The sequence below is a fragment of the Battus philenor genome, unplaced genomic scaffold, assembly GCF_028537555.1.
Source record: "Battus philenor isolate CCGP_79_NKW_IND1 unplaced genomic scaffold, ilBatPhil1.0.hap1 SCAF_2, whole genome shotgun sequence".
In the NCBI taxonomy this organism is placed as follows: Eukaryota; Metazoa; Arthropoda; class Insecta; order Lepidoptera; family Papilionidae; genus Battus; species Battus philenor.
In genome coordinates this window covers 13,862,775-13,881,769 of record NW_027181682.1, presented here as the reverse complement: position 1 = coordinate 13,881,769, position 18,995 = coordinate 13,862,775, and the positions used below count along the sequence as shown (strand labels likewise).

The window sequence follows — 18,995 nt, the reverse complement described above, 5'->3', positions numbered from 1 at the left end:
TATGATTGATGATAATAGACCAGCAGTCGATACCTTCAAACTTGTCACTATTGTTTTTTATTTTTTATTATTTCATAAACGATGTCTTCTGTATACAAGATACGAATTTCTTTAAAGAGAAAACAGAGTGATACAGAAATCGTCTACCATGGGCATCCAGAATACTTACGAGAAGCCCAGGGACACCTGGAATTCACCAGTGCTCACACTTACAAGGCTTAATTTATGTGACACTAATTTTCAGTGGAACAGATCATAATCATGATTATCATAATTTCAGCAGTATGACGTCAACTACTGAATAAAGCCACTCCCACATAGTTTAATTAGGACCGGTAGGAAGTGGGGGGAATGCAATGATCTTAACAACTATCCCACGCTTTATAGATTTTATGCGCGCTTTCCGGTTGGTCGTCGCCATTCAAAAATTATAAAGTCCCAACTTCTTTTTTGTATTGCAACTACCACTTGAAATTGACGAGTCCGCAGAGCTATGTCGATGACTTTCTGATTCCTCTTTTTCTATTGGCAAGCCATATGAAGATCCGTACATAAGATCTTCATAAGGCTTGCCAATAAGGCCCGAAGTGCGAGACTACGTCTCTGTACCTTAAATCATCATATATTAGCACATTGATACAGAAGAAAAAGAAAAAGCAAAAGAGTAGAATTAAGGTAAGGAATACGGAGGAATATGGAGTTTTATTTTCAAAAATATTATAAGACATTCAAAATCAAAACCCAATGACTTCAAAATAGATGTTATATTATTTATCGTGATTTACAACATGCAATTAAGTACATTGAAATAAGGCACAGTGCCAACGTCATAATTCAAGCTATGCCGTCATTAAATATTTTAAGGTTGAAGCTATGATGAGTGTTACGCAATTCGGCACGAATCGGGAATTAAAGCTGCAGACGTAAATGAACAAACGTGAGTGCGACGCAGAGGTAGTAAATTTTCGCGTCGCGCTACTAGAGGTTTATGGTTCGTAGAGCGGTGAAACTGGACCTATATCTGAACTCGTAAAATATGTAATAAGAAATGTATTTTTTAATCATAAAATTATGCGAAATAATTGGTTATAAGTATAAAAGATTTAATGAGTACACGTATAGCACATTTGGTGTCAATTAATATATGTTACACCCTATATAAAAACAATTGTTTCATAAATAATACATGACGTAAAGATAAAAAATGCGTTTACTAACTTCATATTACTTCATTTTAAAATAAATTATTACTTAGTAAATGTTCCTGTTGACTTTGTACTGCTAAAAGTTATTGACCTGGCGTATTTCAAGAGAGTTTAGAAAGAAATAGATTAAACAATGAGTTATACATTCACGCCCTTAAATCTTTTGTATATATAACTAACCATCCTGTATACTAAACAGAATAAACCAAATGTTTGTGGTAGTTAGCCAGTTAAAGTTACAATTGATTTCACATAAGCATCTTCGAGAGAAAGATTTTCTTTCAGAATTTGAATGCCGCGTTATGCCGTTTTACACTTGTCAAAATATTTCGTAATTTACACAAAAAAATTAACAGCCGGCAATAGAACTCATGAGCTATGGTCGTCACTTAGAATTGTAGGAATGGGTTGATCAAATTTATAGTTTTTCTTATAACTATCTATAAAAATTGCTATGATTTAAATATCATTTAATCAAAGTAAATTCTAGAATAAAACTTATTCCAGTAGCAAGTTACGAGATGACGTTAAAAACTCCGTGGTTGCGTGATTAGAGTTGCGAAGCTATTTGTGTGTAAGTACGTAGTTAGCTTCGAGAGGTTGTTACTGTCTGGTGTAACGTCTTCGTCGATAACTGTTGTATTCGAATGCCAACACATAATGTATTCTGGAATTTCACTTCAATCGATAGACCAAATGCAAGTCAGTTTATACATATTAACTGTTTGTTTTTATAAAAAAATTAAATTTTAAATATCATTCTAATGATGTTATTGACGTATGTAGCTAGAACAAAAAAAAAAATCTACGACGATTTTCAAATATGTGTATTGACAGAAAAATTATGTTAAATGAATAAAAGTATCTTAAATCAGAATAGAGAGATGTAATGGGTAACCAAACTAAAATTGAAATAAAAGGAAAAGAATAAAAAAGATTGATAAATTTAAAGACGCAAAAAAAAAACATACAGGACCTGTAAAAAGAAGATAGCTAGATTACAAAGGCTAAAAAAGGCAAAAGATTATATTCGAAAAGATAGTAGTGTCATCTAAAAAATGGAGAAAAATACCGAGAAATAGAAAGTAAGTGAAGACTTGAAGCTATTGGAGGAATTCAATCGTCAAATGACAAATAAATAATGTGTAAGATTTAGCGTAGATACTTAATAATGGAATATAAGTGAAACATTTCAGTGGATATTCCGTATTATTGTAAACTTGTTAAATAGAAATAAAGGATTATTCTATTTTTATTTAAAGTCGTGTAAATATTTAAGAGAACTTTTCGCAGTTCATGTATCTCTCTATAAATAAATAAATCTTAACATTGTTTATATTTTAAATAAACGCATAATCAATAATATGGTTTTTATATAGTTATTTACACGAGTAAATGTACATAAAATGTAATAACGTAACGTCAGTTTTTAGTACTTCATGTTTATGCTTTAAAGCTTTTTTCCACGAACTTTCGCTTTGTGTTTCCGCCACATCAATCACTTCACGTTTCGAGAAAGCTGTGAATTTTTATGCCTTGTTTTTTGTTTTGATTTTTAACGCAATTATTTTTTTTGTTCGATTACTCTGCGTTTTAAATATTAATACCCTAATAATGCAACGAAGTACCTTTTTCACACAATTATGCACGCAAGAATCTTTTTTTCACTTTTAGTCATTAATTTGCAAGTCTTTAACAATAATTTCACTGGTCTTGGCCGATTTGAAATTATATTTCAAGGATTACCAGAAATATTTACTTTTGAAATACTACTATTAACTTCAAATCACTATAGCGTTGCGTTTGCGCACAAGTTTTTAAGTGTTTAGTGGTAGATTTAAGTTTTTAAATACGATTATTACTAAAAGATTATAAACGGTGCGGGGGATTTTTTAATCACAATTTTGCAGAGATCGGGTTAACACTGCGCGTTCGCTTCAAGCTGTTTTTAATTGTAATGATTCTTACGTTACTGCTCGTTGACAGTTTTGTTTATACTTCGGAATTCGATGTAGAAATGATGATTCGATTGAATTTGTTTTTGGGTGTAGAGATTCACATAACTGCTTCAACTATGAACACCCTTCAGCTAGAGCTCTGTTGTTCTTCAAGTACTCCTGAAAATATTGAACTGTTTGAACCAGTTAACATGAAAATCGATGATTGATTAATACGCAAAAGCGAAGCCTCGGACTCGCTAAAAGAAAGTGACATTGTTTCACGCAAAATTTTTTTGTCAAAATCTGTTAGAGCGTTTTTGCACTGTAAATCCCATTTTTAAGTGTAACAAGGCTCATTTTTAAATAAGTGGCCACGTGAACAAGCAAAACTAACCGGTTCTGAAATCATCAAAAACCATTGAATGAATGAGATAATTAGACCATTTTTTTTCCGAAAATGCTCGAGGTCAAACGTCGAATTTCTAATTTGAAACTATGACCTCGTCCGTCGTATTTATCACATAAATAAATTGAAAGAAATACCACCTTAATGAGCTTACAGAGAAGGGAACATTTGTCTCGATAATTTATAGATTATAAATTCTAGTATTGCAACACATTTACTTTCTATAAGGTTACAATTGGTCTTATTCAGAGAATATATATCGCTTTTGTATAGAACAGATTTCAGAAATCTTTTCAGAACTATCCAATAGAAAATAAGGTACGTAATAGCAATAGATCGCGTCTAACAAGGCGTTTTAGTTGAATATCATGACGACACACGGTTGGTTTGATTTTATTAAGGGGCTTCACAGTACAATGCTTCTTTTTGAGCTACGTTTGTGCCAATTTATCGATAGTACTAGACACATAGTAATTTCAATCTATTGTTTATAAATAAGAGGTTACATTTCGTTTTTGAGTTGTTTAGTTTCATTACCGATTATTATAAATCACAGAAAGGCTTTTTTGTAATTAGTCCTTACTACTTACAGTATAATTATTAAAAGCAAACGTTGTTTAAGAAAAGCTAGGTATTTCATAAGAATCTGCATGACAACATCAAGAATAAGAGATAGAAGATAGAAGGTAATTCACCGCTGTTACAGCTGGTAACATTGAACACAGAAAGAAAACACTTTATTAAATAAAGTACATTATAATTATCTATGAACACATAAGACTGTATAAAATAATACCATATGTACTAAAGAAATATTTACAAAAATGATTTTTCTACCCTGGAGAAATTTTTAAATAATTATTTTATGTTATACTTTTTTTATATTATTGAAATAAAAATTTATTAAAAGAGAAGCGAGGGATAAAATGTTGAGATACAAACGTGTCGAAAAAAATGATTTCAATAGCTTGTCTCAAATTAAATTAACCAAAGTAAAAGTACTAAAGCAATTAATTTTCAAAGAGCACATCTTTCAACAAATGCGTGCATCCGATACTTCTTGTTCGCGCTCGTTACAGTGCATTGTCCTATACCGCACATGCAACATAATATTGTCGGTGGCGGTCTATTTTGAAACAAGTTTTAAGTACAGCGTTTAGTACTATTTTTAACTCTGACAGACGCAAAAAGAACTAGAAAACCGTTTTTTTTAATAAATGTAAAATTTGTAAAAATATTTGGGGAACTCAAAGTTAAATCGTCATTTGTATGTTTATTATATAAAAATTTTTAAATTGTTAAATGTAACAATGTTTGTACTTTATAAAGAATTAATTTAACAATAATAAAAGGATTAAATACAGGCCTCCTCAAAGATCGCTGCGATGTCCGTTTAGATGTACAGCTGGCATGCAGCGATCCACTAGTTCCTAATATAACAGTTATATTTAAAATATGTGCTGTAATTTTCAAACTTGTGGTGTGGTGTGTGGTAACCTAGCGGTGGAGAACTTAGATTTGCGATTGCAGGTCGCAAGTTCGATTGCCGGAATACAATTTTATGTTACTCACATTTTGTGCATTAATTACATAGAATTACCACTGCACACAAACAAGTTTCAGTTTCAGGCTTAGGCAACACTGTTCGCTGAGTACCATAATATCATACTACGATCGCCAATTATTTCTTAGTGAAATTCATCCGTTGATTTAAAGTCAGCGTGGTGCGGAGACTAGATTTACAAGTGAACTGAAGCTGCGCAAATAAGGAATGAAGAGTTGTTCCTCAAACTGACACAGTTTATCTTATTGGCAAGTTGTGGCTGTCGGCAGGCCACATAGCGCCGAATCGGTAACCACGAGGTTCACATGCGTAAACAGAAATCACTCGCAACGCAAATGCATGCAAACGACCATTGAAAATGTGACCTAAAATTTTGTGTATATTTTTCAATAAAATTTCTTTATTCATTTCTATAAACTATCTCTATAAACTAGAGGCTATTTAGTTTTCGTTACATTTTCTTTGCTATCTGCCGCTAAAAAGTAGTAAGTAAGTACAGCTATATTTAGATTTTTATACGCTGTCGCTATATGAACTAACGAGACACACGATATAATGTTACCAAGTTATGGGTCTAAATTGGTTGTGAAATGTATCGTATTTGTAAATTCTATGTCGAATACACAAAGGATAAATTAGATAGATTATAAAAATTATGTTCTGTAAACATTTTTAATTTTTTAACTTTATTCTTACGGTATTTAAGACTTTTGTGAACGTTCTATTTTCACTTTATCATTAACATTAACTATTTTTTTCTAAAACTTATTTCAAATTTGTCTGAAATATTTGCGAATATTTACAATTTTATTACGAAATGGCTTCATTCAATTTCCTATCCCTTATGCATGTTTTTCATAAATATTTACGTACAGATAAAAATAAATGAGTTTTGATATTCCTGTGGTCACAGATCTGCAATACATATTTTTATTACTTGATTGGCGTCAATCTAATAAACACAGTTTACTACTGTTCTAAACAAAATTAATACCACAGTATAATAGGGTCGACTTATTGGTCATACTTTTAAAAAAGTAAACACAAATATGCTAACGTTCATGTTACAATTTATAAATACTCGTACACTATTTTCAATTTAGCAATCCATCAGTGCCGTTTAAGTGTGAATTACTAATTTGTTAATATTTCATTGACTTTAATGAATGTTTATTAATGATAATATATTTTTAATTATGCCTCATTCAATGCGACATAGGAATTCAGTACGATTGGCGTTAATCAATTCACCTCATGTTGCAGATATGGATCTATTTATCATTAATTTATCTACCTAGGATTTGATTGAACATTATTTTCATTAATACTGATTTTAAAAGCTTTGATAATTTTACGCCATATTACTGCACACCATTTAATAATGTAATCGATTATAAAATATTGTATTCAACTTAAATAAAATTTATAGCACAGTATTATCTTTCTCCTGAGTCCTGGTTAGAAATCATGGCTAGTAATATCACTATCCACTACTATATTTTTCCAGGTTTTTTTTTTTAAAAGTTTTAGTGAAGCCATGCACTGTGTTACACACTTTTGTTGCTGTTTCAGTCTAGATAGTAGGTGATCGTCGCCTACCTAATGTAAGAGACATTATATTTCTGGAAACAAGTCGAATGTTTAGAAGCAGTCATTAACTATGAAAATATTTTATCATCTGATGATAAAGAAGTCTTGTGGTTCAAGTATATCCATAATTTCTATCTTAGTAAGTTTACAGGAGTAATGCAACCGTTTTGTTTATATACATAGAAAATAGTAACCTCTTTCAGCTTCAAAAAATTAGACCAAGGATGCGCAACACTCGGCCCGCGAGGCGTTTGCGGCCTTTTAACCATATTTATGCAGCCCCCTAGCATTTCGAAAATTAAATTTATTTTGTCGACTTCTTTATGAATATATTATTATTATTATTTTAATAAATAGGTAGTACATAACCAAAACAATCATTTTGTGACGATTCTCGCACAGCTTGTTCAAAGAGCGTTTGCGCGAAGTTTGTATTGAATTTTTAGAAGAAAACTTTATGCTTATTTAATTTTACATTTTTGTATTCTTATCTTTATTTTGAATAAAGTTTTATAGATTATTAATAGTTCTTCTTATTTTAATGTTACTTTATCTGCGGCCTGTCTAACAATTTTAAAATTTAAAATGGCCACTTGATGAATAAGGTTGCTCACTCATGCATAAGACCTATGTAAGTAACAATCATGATGCATAAACCACTTAAAATAGCATTTTGCTTGGACATTATCTGTGATTTTTTCGACCAGACTAGAACCAAGTAATTGATATCACAGATTCACGATAGTCACAGGTTAGTGACTCTTCTTGGATAGCAAATCGCAATACTTAACCAGGTTACCTCGACACGGCTAGACAGGGTAGAAGAGTATTTAATAATTTGGTTATTAATTCAAGCGTATAAAATGAAATTACTATTTTGTTAAATGTAAGAAAACGTAGTTCACTAACATAACTTAGTTATAATCTTATTAATAATTAATTGTTAAGTCACCCCTTTAATTTATTCCTTGAATAATTCTCAAACACAAATGAACCTTTCTCAAGCAGTGAAATCTCTGTATCCTTGAGTTTAAACATTAATAACGAATTGATGATCTCTGAATATAATGCATTTTATTATTAAATCAAATATGGAACTTTTAATTTTAAACAGTTTTTAATACATACAGTGGTACCGAAGTCTTTATCGAAACGATGAATAAAAATCATGGGTAGTTCAGAGATATAGGTATGAGACTTGCGATTGTAGCTCGCAAGTTCGATTCGTTTGATACAATTTTTTATAATTCATTTTGTGCATTAAGTATAAAGGATTGCCACTGCCCATAAACAAGCTCTCAGATGATGGACAGCAGCGTCTTCTGCGTACCAACCCATCACACTGTGAACCCCAACTCACTGGCCAGGCGTGGTGATTATGGTATATCCCACATAGAGATCTTTGACGGCATTTTAACGCCCTTTTGTAGTGGGCGTCTCGTCTGAAACGATGACGATCACCATTATCATAACTTCAGCGATAGGATGTCTACTGCTAAACATAGCCCTCCCCCATAACAGGCTGCATCCAATTAATCCTATTGTAAATCTATGGCAGGAGTCATATATCCAGTAGAAAACGAATTACAAATGCAACGTTAAATAATGAAATTAATATTAATATCTGGTTCTTTTAGTACAATCAGTTATATGATATTCCATTGACATATAATACTTCTTACAATGCACCTGCCTCTAAAGCACGTCACAAGACCGTAAATTATTCTCGACTGCACTTCCAGAAGTTTCGAAGTGCGATCGTTAAATTTTTGCAATAAATTTTAAACCATTTCGAACTTAAGTTGAACGAAGTTTATTGCAAAGATGTATACTCCAATATAATATTGCTCGTATAAAACTAGTTTCCAATATGTGTTATGTTAATGTTTAAAACAATCTTATTGTAATTTCAATTCATTATACAGAGTAATTGGTTATAGACGTAAAAGTTTTAAAAGGGTCAATATATAGATTATATGTCTCAGTGCAACAGGCCAATAACTTTTATAAGTACAAAGTCTACATGGGCAAATATTAAAAAAATAATTAATTAAATTATTGAGCAATTCGAATTTCAAAAATTATTTCTACGATATTTATTATTTCTGTTACCATTACTTTTTGTGTACAAAACATTAATTGACAGAAAATAAGCTACACATTTACCCTTTTCGGTTTAAAACTTACTTAACTACAATTTAATTTATGCGAAAAGCTTTTCGAACAGAGAATTCGGGTTTAAAAATGAAATGCGTTTTTGTGATTAATTAATGCCAATATCATAGATTTATTGAACGACCTTTAAAACCAATGCCTCGCGAGCTCCAACTGGCACAATGTTAGCCTCCACAAGATCTCTGAAACGAAAAAATAAATTACAATTATCTTGTACATTATTTAATTTAATTTTAATACACGCTGGAAAATATACATAGTTTCGTAGTAGTAAAGAAAAAAGTACAATACGGTTTTATTAATAAACAGAAAAAGTATAAATAACAGGTATGTAACGTTTACAAAAATACCTATGTACAAACATACATATATAGCATATACACTTATAATAAATACAGTATAGTACATTTTATAAATACAATAATAAATAAAAACATGAAACAGACTTGGATCGCACTTGGCTCAGAATGATTATAGAAACAGGGAAAGACAAAGAAAAGACTTTAAAGATAAATAATCTTAGGTCTAGTAAATATTTCTTAACCATTTTCTTAAAAATGGGCAGTGAAGTCTTATATCCAGCGGTCATTATATACAATACACATTATTAGAAACCAGATCACTTTAACTTGTCAGATTTAACTTTTATAATTATTCTTGTATTAATTATAAAAACTTTGCGACGTTCTACATAGCGCGTGATGATGCTACCGTAGTCATAAAGGTAATGTTATTCCTCGGCAAATGTATTAATTTTGCCCAACCTCATACATTTTTAAATACTCTCATACATTTTTCTGAAATATCATCAGACCTAATATTCGTTATAACCTCCTGTTTGGAGAAAATTTTTTTTTTCTTTTACTATATTTTATATGCTGATATAGTTACATTGTTTTTCTTAGTCATTTGTTAGCGGTAGGATAGTACATTACATAAATGACTTTAATTATACGTCTAACTGGAATCAAATTCAAGACTTCGCCTTCATATGCCCACGGAAGTTATAAAAAATGTATTTTATTATCATATTGGAAGTCATTGAAACCTTTCACGATTGAATGGATATTTCAATGTACGCATGCAGTCCTTATAGCATAGCTCTATCCCAATGAAAATTGTAGTCTGTGTGTTCAACTAACCACGCCGTTAGTTACCACATCGTACCCAAAAACCACTAATTTGGAGTTATGAAGGTACAAAGGGTAACCTTTGTGAGAAATTCGTTGTATATTTAACTAAAAGCCGTGAACTTGTAGAGCACTTTAAATCGAATTATACAGGTTGTTTGTGTACAATGAGTAAAGTATTTTGTAAGCAAATTATTTAGAGGTAATATATTATCTACATAACAACATTTGCGCCATCTGTGAAGAATAAAGTATAAAGTGGCTTTTAAATTACGCCACGTGCTGCGGTAATAAATTTAGTCAAAATTTTTGTTGTACTTTCTTAGTAATATCTCTGTAATCCTTATTGTTTTTTTTTTGAATTTTTTGTGTTTCGCTAACAAGCTCGGGATTACTGTACGAGATTGAATCAGGGATGAAGGGATCAGTAGAAATATAAAAAGCCCAGCAGATGGATAAGTTGAAGTTGCAGTGGGCAGACTTCGTAGTGCAGACAACCGTGTTAAGGTCGTCGACTGAACACAAGCAGATTCATACTCCGTTCTTTATGAAGTCTATTGGGGAAGTCTACACGAAGCAGTACGTATGGATATGTGAACGTCGCCTGTCTACCTTGTGGGTAAATGACTTGAACTTCAGTTGCCCATGGATAAACTCCTCTCCAGAACCCAAAGGCTCCTGGGGTTATATATTCTGCGCATTATGTGGACTGCACACTGCAACTTCTCTGATTTTCTCATTCCTAATTAGATATCGTCGAAAAATATCTATTTTCTATGTCATGCTATCCTCTGTTCTCCTTGGAGTAGTGTTAATAGAAAGGTCAGCTAATGACTTTACCTGATGATATACTTAATATCTATAAATAATGTTTTTTTGTATGAAAATCTGTAGTAAATATTTCAAATAATATAATAAGATACATTAATGATGTTCTACTAGCATATTTTTTTCCAAGCTATTCCCACGAGTACAAGAATAATATACCAAATTATATTTACCCTGATTCCTTCGCCGACTGTACGCTACTAACGACGACTTCTAACTGCCCTGTGACGTTTTCGAAGTAGGTCAGGTCTAAATTGTAAATTTCATCTCTGAAATTAATAACCGCTACATAGGCTTCACCATCAAACCACCTGTGAAATTAAATACAATCAAAAGTTAATACAAAAAATATTAAATTTTAATAAATAAAAGAATGTTAATTAATTTAAACAATGTTCTATTTTCAAAATAAAAAATTAAAACAAATTTAAATTATTTTATGGCTAGTTTATGAATTAAAGATTTGATAATTTTGAAATAACCTTGAAAAAAAAAACAAAGTTGAATGTTCCAGAATCAAATCATTTAGTATCTTACTACATATCAATTTGAACACTTAAGAACACGAGAAAATTCTTAGATAAGATCCTATTGCTACACGAACTGTCATCTGGATTAAGTTGTTTTTCATTGGACATAAATATTTTATAGTGCTCTTTTAAGATAGTCTATATGATATGATGTGTCAAAATTATTACCGAATGAGTCTAATGTTTAGCAATCTGATTAACGCTCTATACAAAAAAAAATCGTTTATAAATAGGAATTTTAGTAATAATTATTAATAACATAAAAATTTAGGCATAACATTTGTTTGTTTTTCAGTCTATTATCTTAGGATTATTTTTAATGAACACTTATATGAGCACTGAGAAATATCCTCCAAAGTAAATTAAATAAAAATTAGAATCAGTTTGAGCTCTTTTGTAATCACAACTTTAAACTGCGAAGATAAACGGGTTTTTTTGCAAGTTTTAGTCGAATAAACTAATTAAATTTATTTTACGACAATTCAGAAACGTTACATTGGTATGTATAATATAACATGATATAACTCTACACAGTTTCACAGTCCAAAAAATAGGTACTAATTTTATAGAAATTGTAGAAATTCACAACTTTATCTTGCATACTTATGTCACTTGCTTTTAAATAATATTGTAGATATTGACAAAGTTTTTTTTTTTTTACGAAACGGTTCTCTTACATATTGTTAAAGACCTTTGCTGTGGCATTCGATTAAATAATTCCTTTTATACAGAGTTATTAAATACAGCATAACTCTAACTACAGTTGCAATATTTGCGATATTGTTTACATCAATTATTATCAATCGTCCGCTCAGACATTTACAAATCGTTATTGTTTCGTTGACTGTTACAGACTGGTCGTTTGGTTAACTAGTAGAAAGTGACCTAAATTTCAGCATTGGCTCTGATAAATTAGTTAATTCTAATACGTGTCTATTTACCTGAACGACGGCTGTGAAATGAAACATCAATATTTAATTATCTAAGCTAATCTCTTGTATTCTGATGTAGTGGATTATGCTTAGATTAATAGATACCTATATATCTGTATAACAGAGTGTACTTTAGTTAACGATTCAAATGGAACTTACTAAAATGTGTCAAAATTTTGAGTATTTAAAAAACGCGATTTGTGTTATCTTCTTAAAAACGCAGCTTTCTCGGAATCTTCTCATGTTTGACTAACAGTGTAAAAAACATATTGAAATTATAGAGCCATATCTATACATATGCCTTTAAATGCAACTATTCGTGTCAAACCATGGCGCGAGGCAGTCGACTACCAACGACATCTGTTGGCGGTCACAGTAACCGAGGTCGTATATAAGTATTTATGTGCATCGTTATTTATATCTCTAACAGGATTTAGAAATAATTGCCTACTGTCTGAAATAATTTTCAAAATCAGGTGTTAAATTTGTGTTTTCCTTAAAAAATATTTTTTAACAATCAAGCGATTTTACAACACGGTTACGGCAGAATAATACTTTATATAGAATTACAAAGTTATTATATTAGACAGATTTCAACCTGTAAGTGACAAGCCTTATTTATAGCAATACAATCGTCAATCTTTGTTGGCTATTTAACCAAAAATTAATGATAATCTTATCTATGTGCATAATAATATTATTAAATATAAAAATACGAAGTATTCAGTGTAATAAAGTTCTAGATATAATGAATAGCTTGTTATACATTTCTATAGGCTTTAAAAAATTAGTAATACTTGTGGGAAACTGTAAACGGTTTTAATAGACTTTCGTGTATTGCCTATGAATTCTCTTGAAACAAATTTTGAAAGTTAAAAAAAAATGTGATAAAAATTAAGTAAAGCGAGAATTTTCTTAATGTTTACATAGCTCGGAAATGATTTGCTCTACTAGTATATTGAGTATATTGTGAAGTAATCATAAAACATCTATCCGAGTATATTGCGAATGAATTTTCTCAAACAAGGACGCGTGTAGCTTTAAGTTGAAGAATGCCAATATCTTATACCTGGAGAATATCAGTATCATATACTGGCATCTTCAAACTTTTAGGCTCAATTTGATTCTAATTTCTGTCACATACAAACCAGACATTCTTTCCACGACATACACAAGTGACCACTGTAAATAATCTTAAGTGGATAGTCATACGAATAAATAAAAGAATGTTCTTATAATACTAGGGATATTATAAGAATACTCTTTCATCTGCTTCAGTATTAATACAAATCCCCTCCCAAGAGAGAAGGCGCGAGCCAAAGCTTAGTAGAAGTTTTTCAAATTTTTGATAACTATATTTGTCTCAGATTCTCACGACGATTTACATCCTGATTCTACAATATTTCACACAGTATGAATCTTATTGGGAATCAATTGTTTTCATAACAACCAAGCTACGCCTGCTATTACTTAAGTCGGATAAAAATATTTTAAGCATACCTCTTAAAAGCAAACACGTCATTATTGAGCGCGACTGAATCGTATCTGCCGTATCTGAATGCGGGCTCGGTACGCAGTTGCGCCAAAGCTTTGTAAACATTCAAGTGACTTTTCTCTGTCGCCCGCTGAATTTCAACATTCAAACTTTCGTAACCCTCAGCTACGGGCAGCCAGGTCTTGTCAGCGGTTGAGAACCCTTTGAAATAGATTAAAAACTTAAAATAACCATCATCCTTGAAATTTTTCTCATTTTTATACTCGTTGTTTATTTTTATAACTATTTATTTTAAAATCTATGTTATTATTAGGTACCCTGCTTACGGTTTTCCTATTAAAACCTATCTAAAGAGCCAACAAGTTTTGCTAACGGACAGTATTTACTTATACTATGGTTGGCCGTAAATTTTCTTGTCATTAACTTTTGAGTCTTCGTTATATCTCTTTATAGCACGAACAAAATATTTGTAAATTATTTATAATTATGTAGTTAAAAAACGTTCTTGACCATAACGTTGTTAAATAATTTCTGGTACTCTAGTAATGGTATCTCTTTATCTGTCAAAAACAAGAAAAATCAAAAAAATAATCTAATGTTGGAAAAAAATTAAATTTATTGTTAAATATTATTCTTTTGCGTCAAATATACAATATTTAGCGACTACGTATAGTTTTCTATTCCTCCATGAAATATTCATGTTTCAAAACACAAAATCAAGTTATCATTACTGAAGGAGGAGACACAAATTAAAAATATTGTAATAAAGAATTATCGTCATAAACAAGATTGAAAGATTTTAAGTTTTGAGATGTTTGAATTATGTTATTACTAATTACCTGCATTTTTCTCTGCACTCCACTGGAATGGTGTTCGCTCGGGATCTCTTGATGCAGTCCAGTAATTTATAGGGTCATCTGTATTGCAGCCGCTGGGATCAACCGTATCCTCCCAACTGACAAAACCGTCTTTCATTCCTATCTCCTCGCCCTAGGATGTGTTAACTTTAAATTAGTTTAACCTCGCTTTACCTTAACTTAGTGAAATTATTTGTTATAAGTTTCACAATATAATAAGTATTTTTTAATACAAAGTGCAGAAGATTTAACGGAAAAACTGGTTTTCAATTTCAGAAAACATAATGACTTTTAAAACTTTGCGCCTTAGTTTCGAGAAGTATGTTTGACAGTTCACGCGCTGCAAATTTATATTATCGTTTCACAGCTGCATTTGTTTATCGAATTAAAAAATTATACAAACATAACACTTTTAATTAACAAATAAAGTGCAATCACTCTAAATCATAAATATTATTGTTTCCTTTTTATTATAATGCGACAGACCAATAACTTCTGGTAAAAAATATTTTGCAGTTTTCTTTGAATATTGTTTGTCCTGTTATAATAGGTAAAAAGAAGCATTTTTTTAATAATTAGAAAAGAAAATATACACAGATAAAAATATTATTATTCGTATTTCGATTGCAAGTTATTCTTACCATGTAAGTAACAGCTATACCAGGCATTAAAAGTACTATCATATTAATGCCATCGACCAATTCGGGACCAAATCTTGAGGCAACTCTACTTTTATCATGATTTCCTGCCTAAAAATCCAAAAAAAAGTGAAATAGATAAATATTCTATTTTTATTTTAATGACGAAGAAAAGTTCGTGAAGTGTACATACCACCCAATTGGCCAATTTGTCAAGTGGCTTGAATGTAAGGAACTTGTCAAGCGTATATTTTATCTCGGCAGCTGTAGACGATTCGTGAATGTCAGATATAAGGACAAAGTTAAAGGGCATTTGTGCGCCCTCACGTTCGCCATCGCCGAAATATCTCATTGTGATATCGGGCTCTCCGTACACTTCAGCCATCATGACCCTTGTAAGACCGTCCTTTTCCTTAAATTCGTCAAAAACTTCACGCCATTGATAGACCATTTCATAAGTTTCATCTTGATCTTTTGTATATATATGATCTAGATAATCATAGCTGTCTGGATCATCACTCCAACCCGACACTGGTTCGTCGGGATATTTGCCTCCGAATTTTTCTTTATCTACTTCAAATAAATGTGTAATGGCGTCTACTCTGAAACCAGCTACACCTTTGTTTAACCAAAATCTTATAACATTTTTCATTTCTTCTACTACATCTGGATTACGGAAATTAAAATCTGGCTGCCCAATCACAAACTGATGCAGGTAGTACTTTCCAACTTCTTCACTATACTCCCAGGCACTCTTTCTGAATACGCTGACCTGTTAAAAGCAATTTCACCTATTTATTAAATATTATATTATATTATTTACTGCGGTACATTTATCAAAATCACCACTTGTGTATCTAAGGAACTCGGGGGGCATCAAGTTATTAAAGGCTATATTGTTGTTGTTTGATGAACTTTTTAAAACTATTTCATAATAATTCTAAGGTCTAAATAGGATATTTAGAAAGAGCGTACACAGATAAGAAATGTTATGTTACTATTTTTTGGTGCCTAAAGAGTGCATAAAATGCTTGATTGTATTTCTAGCTGCAACTGTGTGTATCTTATTGTTTTACTTAATTTAACTATGAATTTATAATAAATAATTTACCCAGTTATTCGGCGGTCGTAGAGTTCCATTCTCATCAACTACTCCATCTTCCCACATGAAATAATCGTGATATTTTTCATGACCCTTTAATGCTTCTTCAAACCAAACACTTTCGTTACTTCCATGATTTGGCACAAAATCGAGCACAATTTTAATATCTGTTTAAAATAATTGAAATTTTCATTACAATTAAATTAATCTTGTTTTAATTAACCTATTTTAAACATGTTTTTATACGATAGAACATGAAAACTAATGTGTATGTAATGATAATGGTAAATAAATGGGGCGCTATATCGAGTATTCAAATTCATTATCCAACGCAACAACAACCCTTGACATTATAACTGGTATATCTCATGGAACAACAATTCCATTATCTATGGCTTCATTAGACTGTAATATATACGCACTACTATTCCACTTCTAACAAACCTACGTCTGCATTATCGTCATCATTATTTCTGCCGTAAAATGTTGGACATATAAAACCTGATGGTGTGTGTTATACCACCACTGCAGAATTCCAATAAGGTCAGTTGGTAGCAATTTGCGCTCATCATATTTCAACAACTTTAACAGGGTCATCATCTAACCGCCTTGTACTAAGCTGCTGATATATAAAGTTAATTAAAAGTTAAAGTCTATTGTAATAAAACAGATTTCTGAATTCTGTTAATGAAATTCCGTAATCTTACCATTTAAATAATGTATTATCTTACCTAATTCATTTGCTTTCGCTATTAGATTGTCAAAGTCTTCCATTGTACCGTATTCGTCATGAACGGCATAGAAATCGGAAATATCATAACCGAAGTCATACATCGGCGACTGGAACATGGGCGATAGCCACGTTGCTCCTATTCCAAGTTCTTTCAGATACTCCAACTTAGAAGTTATACCTGGGACAAATTTGTAAACTAAATGTAATATCAAAGGACATAAGACAACATTCAACGAATTATTAAATAATCAAGTTACATGTAGAGGACTTAGATATTTGTTTTTAATTTTCAGGAGTTTGCTAATATCCCTCCTTCTATAGAAGAAATGTGTGCCTATGTTATATTTTCTTACCCCTCCGCTGCAGCTGGAAAACGGCTTTTTGCCAGATTTCTCCTGGCTAAAACCCCACTGTTTTCTTTGACGTCTTTTGTTAAAACTACGAGAACGTATTTTCGTACAACCAGTAATAACGTTGACCCATTGTCTCAACGATATATAGCAGAACTAGTGCACTACACAGTTTATATAACCAGCAAAAATCACCAAGAAATTGCCGCCATAGTAATTACGTACTACCTAACCTATCACCCGATTTCCAGTTAGCGTTGATTTGTTTTTATAATGTATTAACTACCCATTATTTACACTTTTACTATTTCCATATTATGGTTGTCTGGAAGAAATGGCGTCGTGTGATAAAAGCACCTGTTGTACTTTTTTCTTTATTATTATGAAACTATTTATATGTTCTCTAGCGTGTACAATAAATAATAATACATAGTAAACGAATAAATAACATTGCTGCATTTCATTTAATACAAGCAACTGTTTAGTTTCTGGTCGACTTTTTTCTTTTTTTAGTAGATCAGCATTCCTAGTCGTTGGTAGCTTACTATTTATAAGGTTAAAAGAATTGACTATTTAAAAGTGCGCATAAATGCCTTTTTAAATAAAGATATTTTGAGTTTCGAATTATTGAATTCACGGGTACTGTAAATAAGTAAACTTACCTTTAAGATCACCGACACCATCCCCATCACTATCCATAAATGATCTCGGATAAATTTGATAAAATATTGTCGTTTCCCACCAGTCCAACTCTCTAGTTTGTGCTGTTGCTTGTACAAACAACACCAATACGGGCAAAATATAAAATCCACATATCTTGGCCCTGGAAAAGAAATTATTCATGTTACAAAAAATTATTTCTATTTAAAAGTACGCACAGTTTGTTACGCAACTCACCTCATGGTGGCCGTTATCTTAATACGAGTATATTCGGATTCTGTTCCGACCACCTTATATATCAGAGGTAATATCAAAGAGATTATGATAACCCATCTGATACTTTAAAATTTCACACTCACTGATAAGTATTTGAAGCCTCCTCTGTCGAAACATTATCTCCATCATATGGATGTCGTTGAATTTTGCGTCATATATATTATTTATACACTACTAAGCAAAACAGTTATGAACTATGGCTCAGCTATATAGTTTGCGTAATTTGATAATTACATTTATTCACAAATATTAAATCTCATAACGAAATGACTTCGCGAAAATGCAATTTCTTTTCAAATATGAGCATACTTATTTATTTATTTAATATAATTTTGTTTTAACCAAAATTGATTTAAATCCATGTACATGATGCGAATTAGTTGTAAACTTATATTTCTCGATGCTAATAATTTAGATTGTTAAAAATGTATCATTACTATTCACCTTGCACTAGATTCAAAGGTCTATATCGCTGAGATCAGGCTTGTTTCAATAATGTTTGCTAATATATATTTTAATTCATATTATTTATTACATATTATAAACAATTACCTTATTTACATCGTGCATCTGTGAGAGTGTGG

The 18,995-nt window shown here is 31.2% G+C and overlaps 2 protein-coding genes across 2 annotated transcripts in view; one reads left to right on the top strand and one right to left on the bottom strand.

The window, feature by feature from the left end:
- Pde1c (Phosphodiesterase 1c) overlaps positions 1-18,995 on the top strand; it is a 193,635-nt gene that overhangs the window by 39,203 nt on the left and 135,437 nt on the right. The window lies entirely within an intron of this gene.
- Positions 8,958-18,333, bottom strand: LOC137922086 (maltase A3-like). Its single transcript, XM_068764943.1, has 9 exons — positions 18,138-18,333; positions 17,124-17,303; positions 16,402-16,559; positions 15,484-16,062; positions 15,294-15,401; positions 14,635-14,785; positions 13,801-13,996; positions 11,012-11,149; positions 8,958-9,062 (listed from the first exon to the last, which is right to left on the bottom strand). Exons 1-9 carry the CDS (start codon positions 18,316-18,318, stop codon positions 8,993-8,995), a joined length of 1,761 nt encoding a protein of 586 aa, XP_068621044.1. The 5' UTR covers positions 18,319-18,333; the 3' UTR covers positions 8,958-8,992.

Excerpts from the sequence above, each read along its gene's own strand:
- LOC137922086 (XM_068764943.1), bottom strand. The coding sequence starts at position 18,318 with ATGAATAATTTCTTTTCCAGGGCCAAGATATGTGGATTTTATATTTTG. Across the intron at positions 16,063-16,401 it reads TACGACCGCCGAATAACTGG|GTCAGCGTATTCAGAAAGAG; the intron begins GTAAATTATTTA and ends TGCTTTTAACAG. Across the intron at positions 9,063-11,011 it reads CAGTCGGCGAAGGAATCAGG|AGATCTTGTGGAGGCTAACA; the intron begins GTAAATATAATT and ends TTTTCGTTTCAG.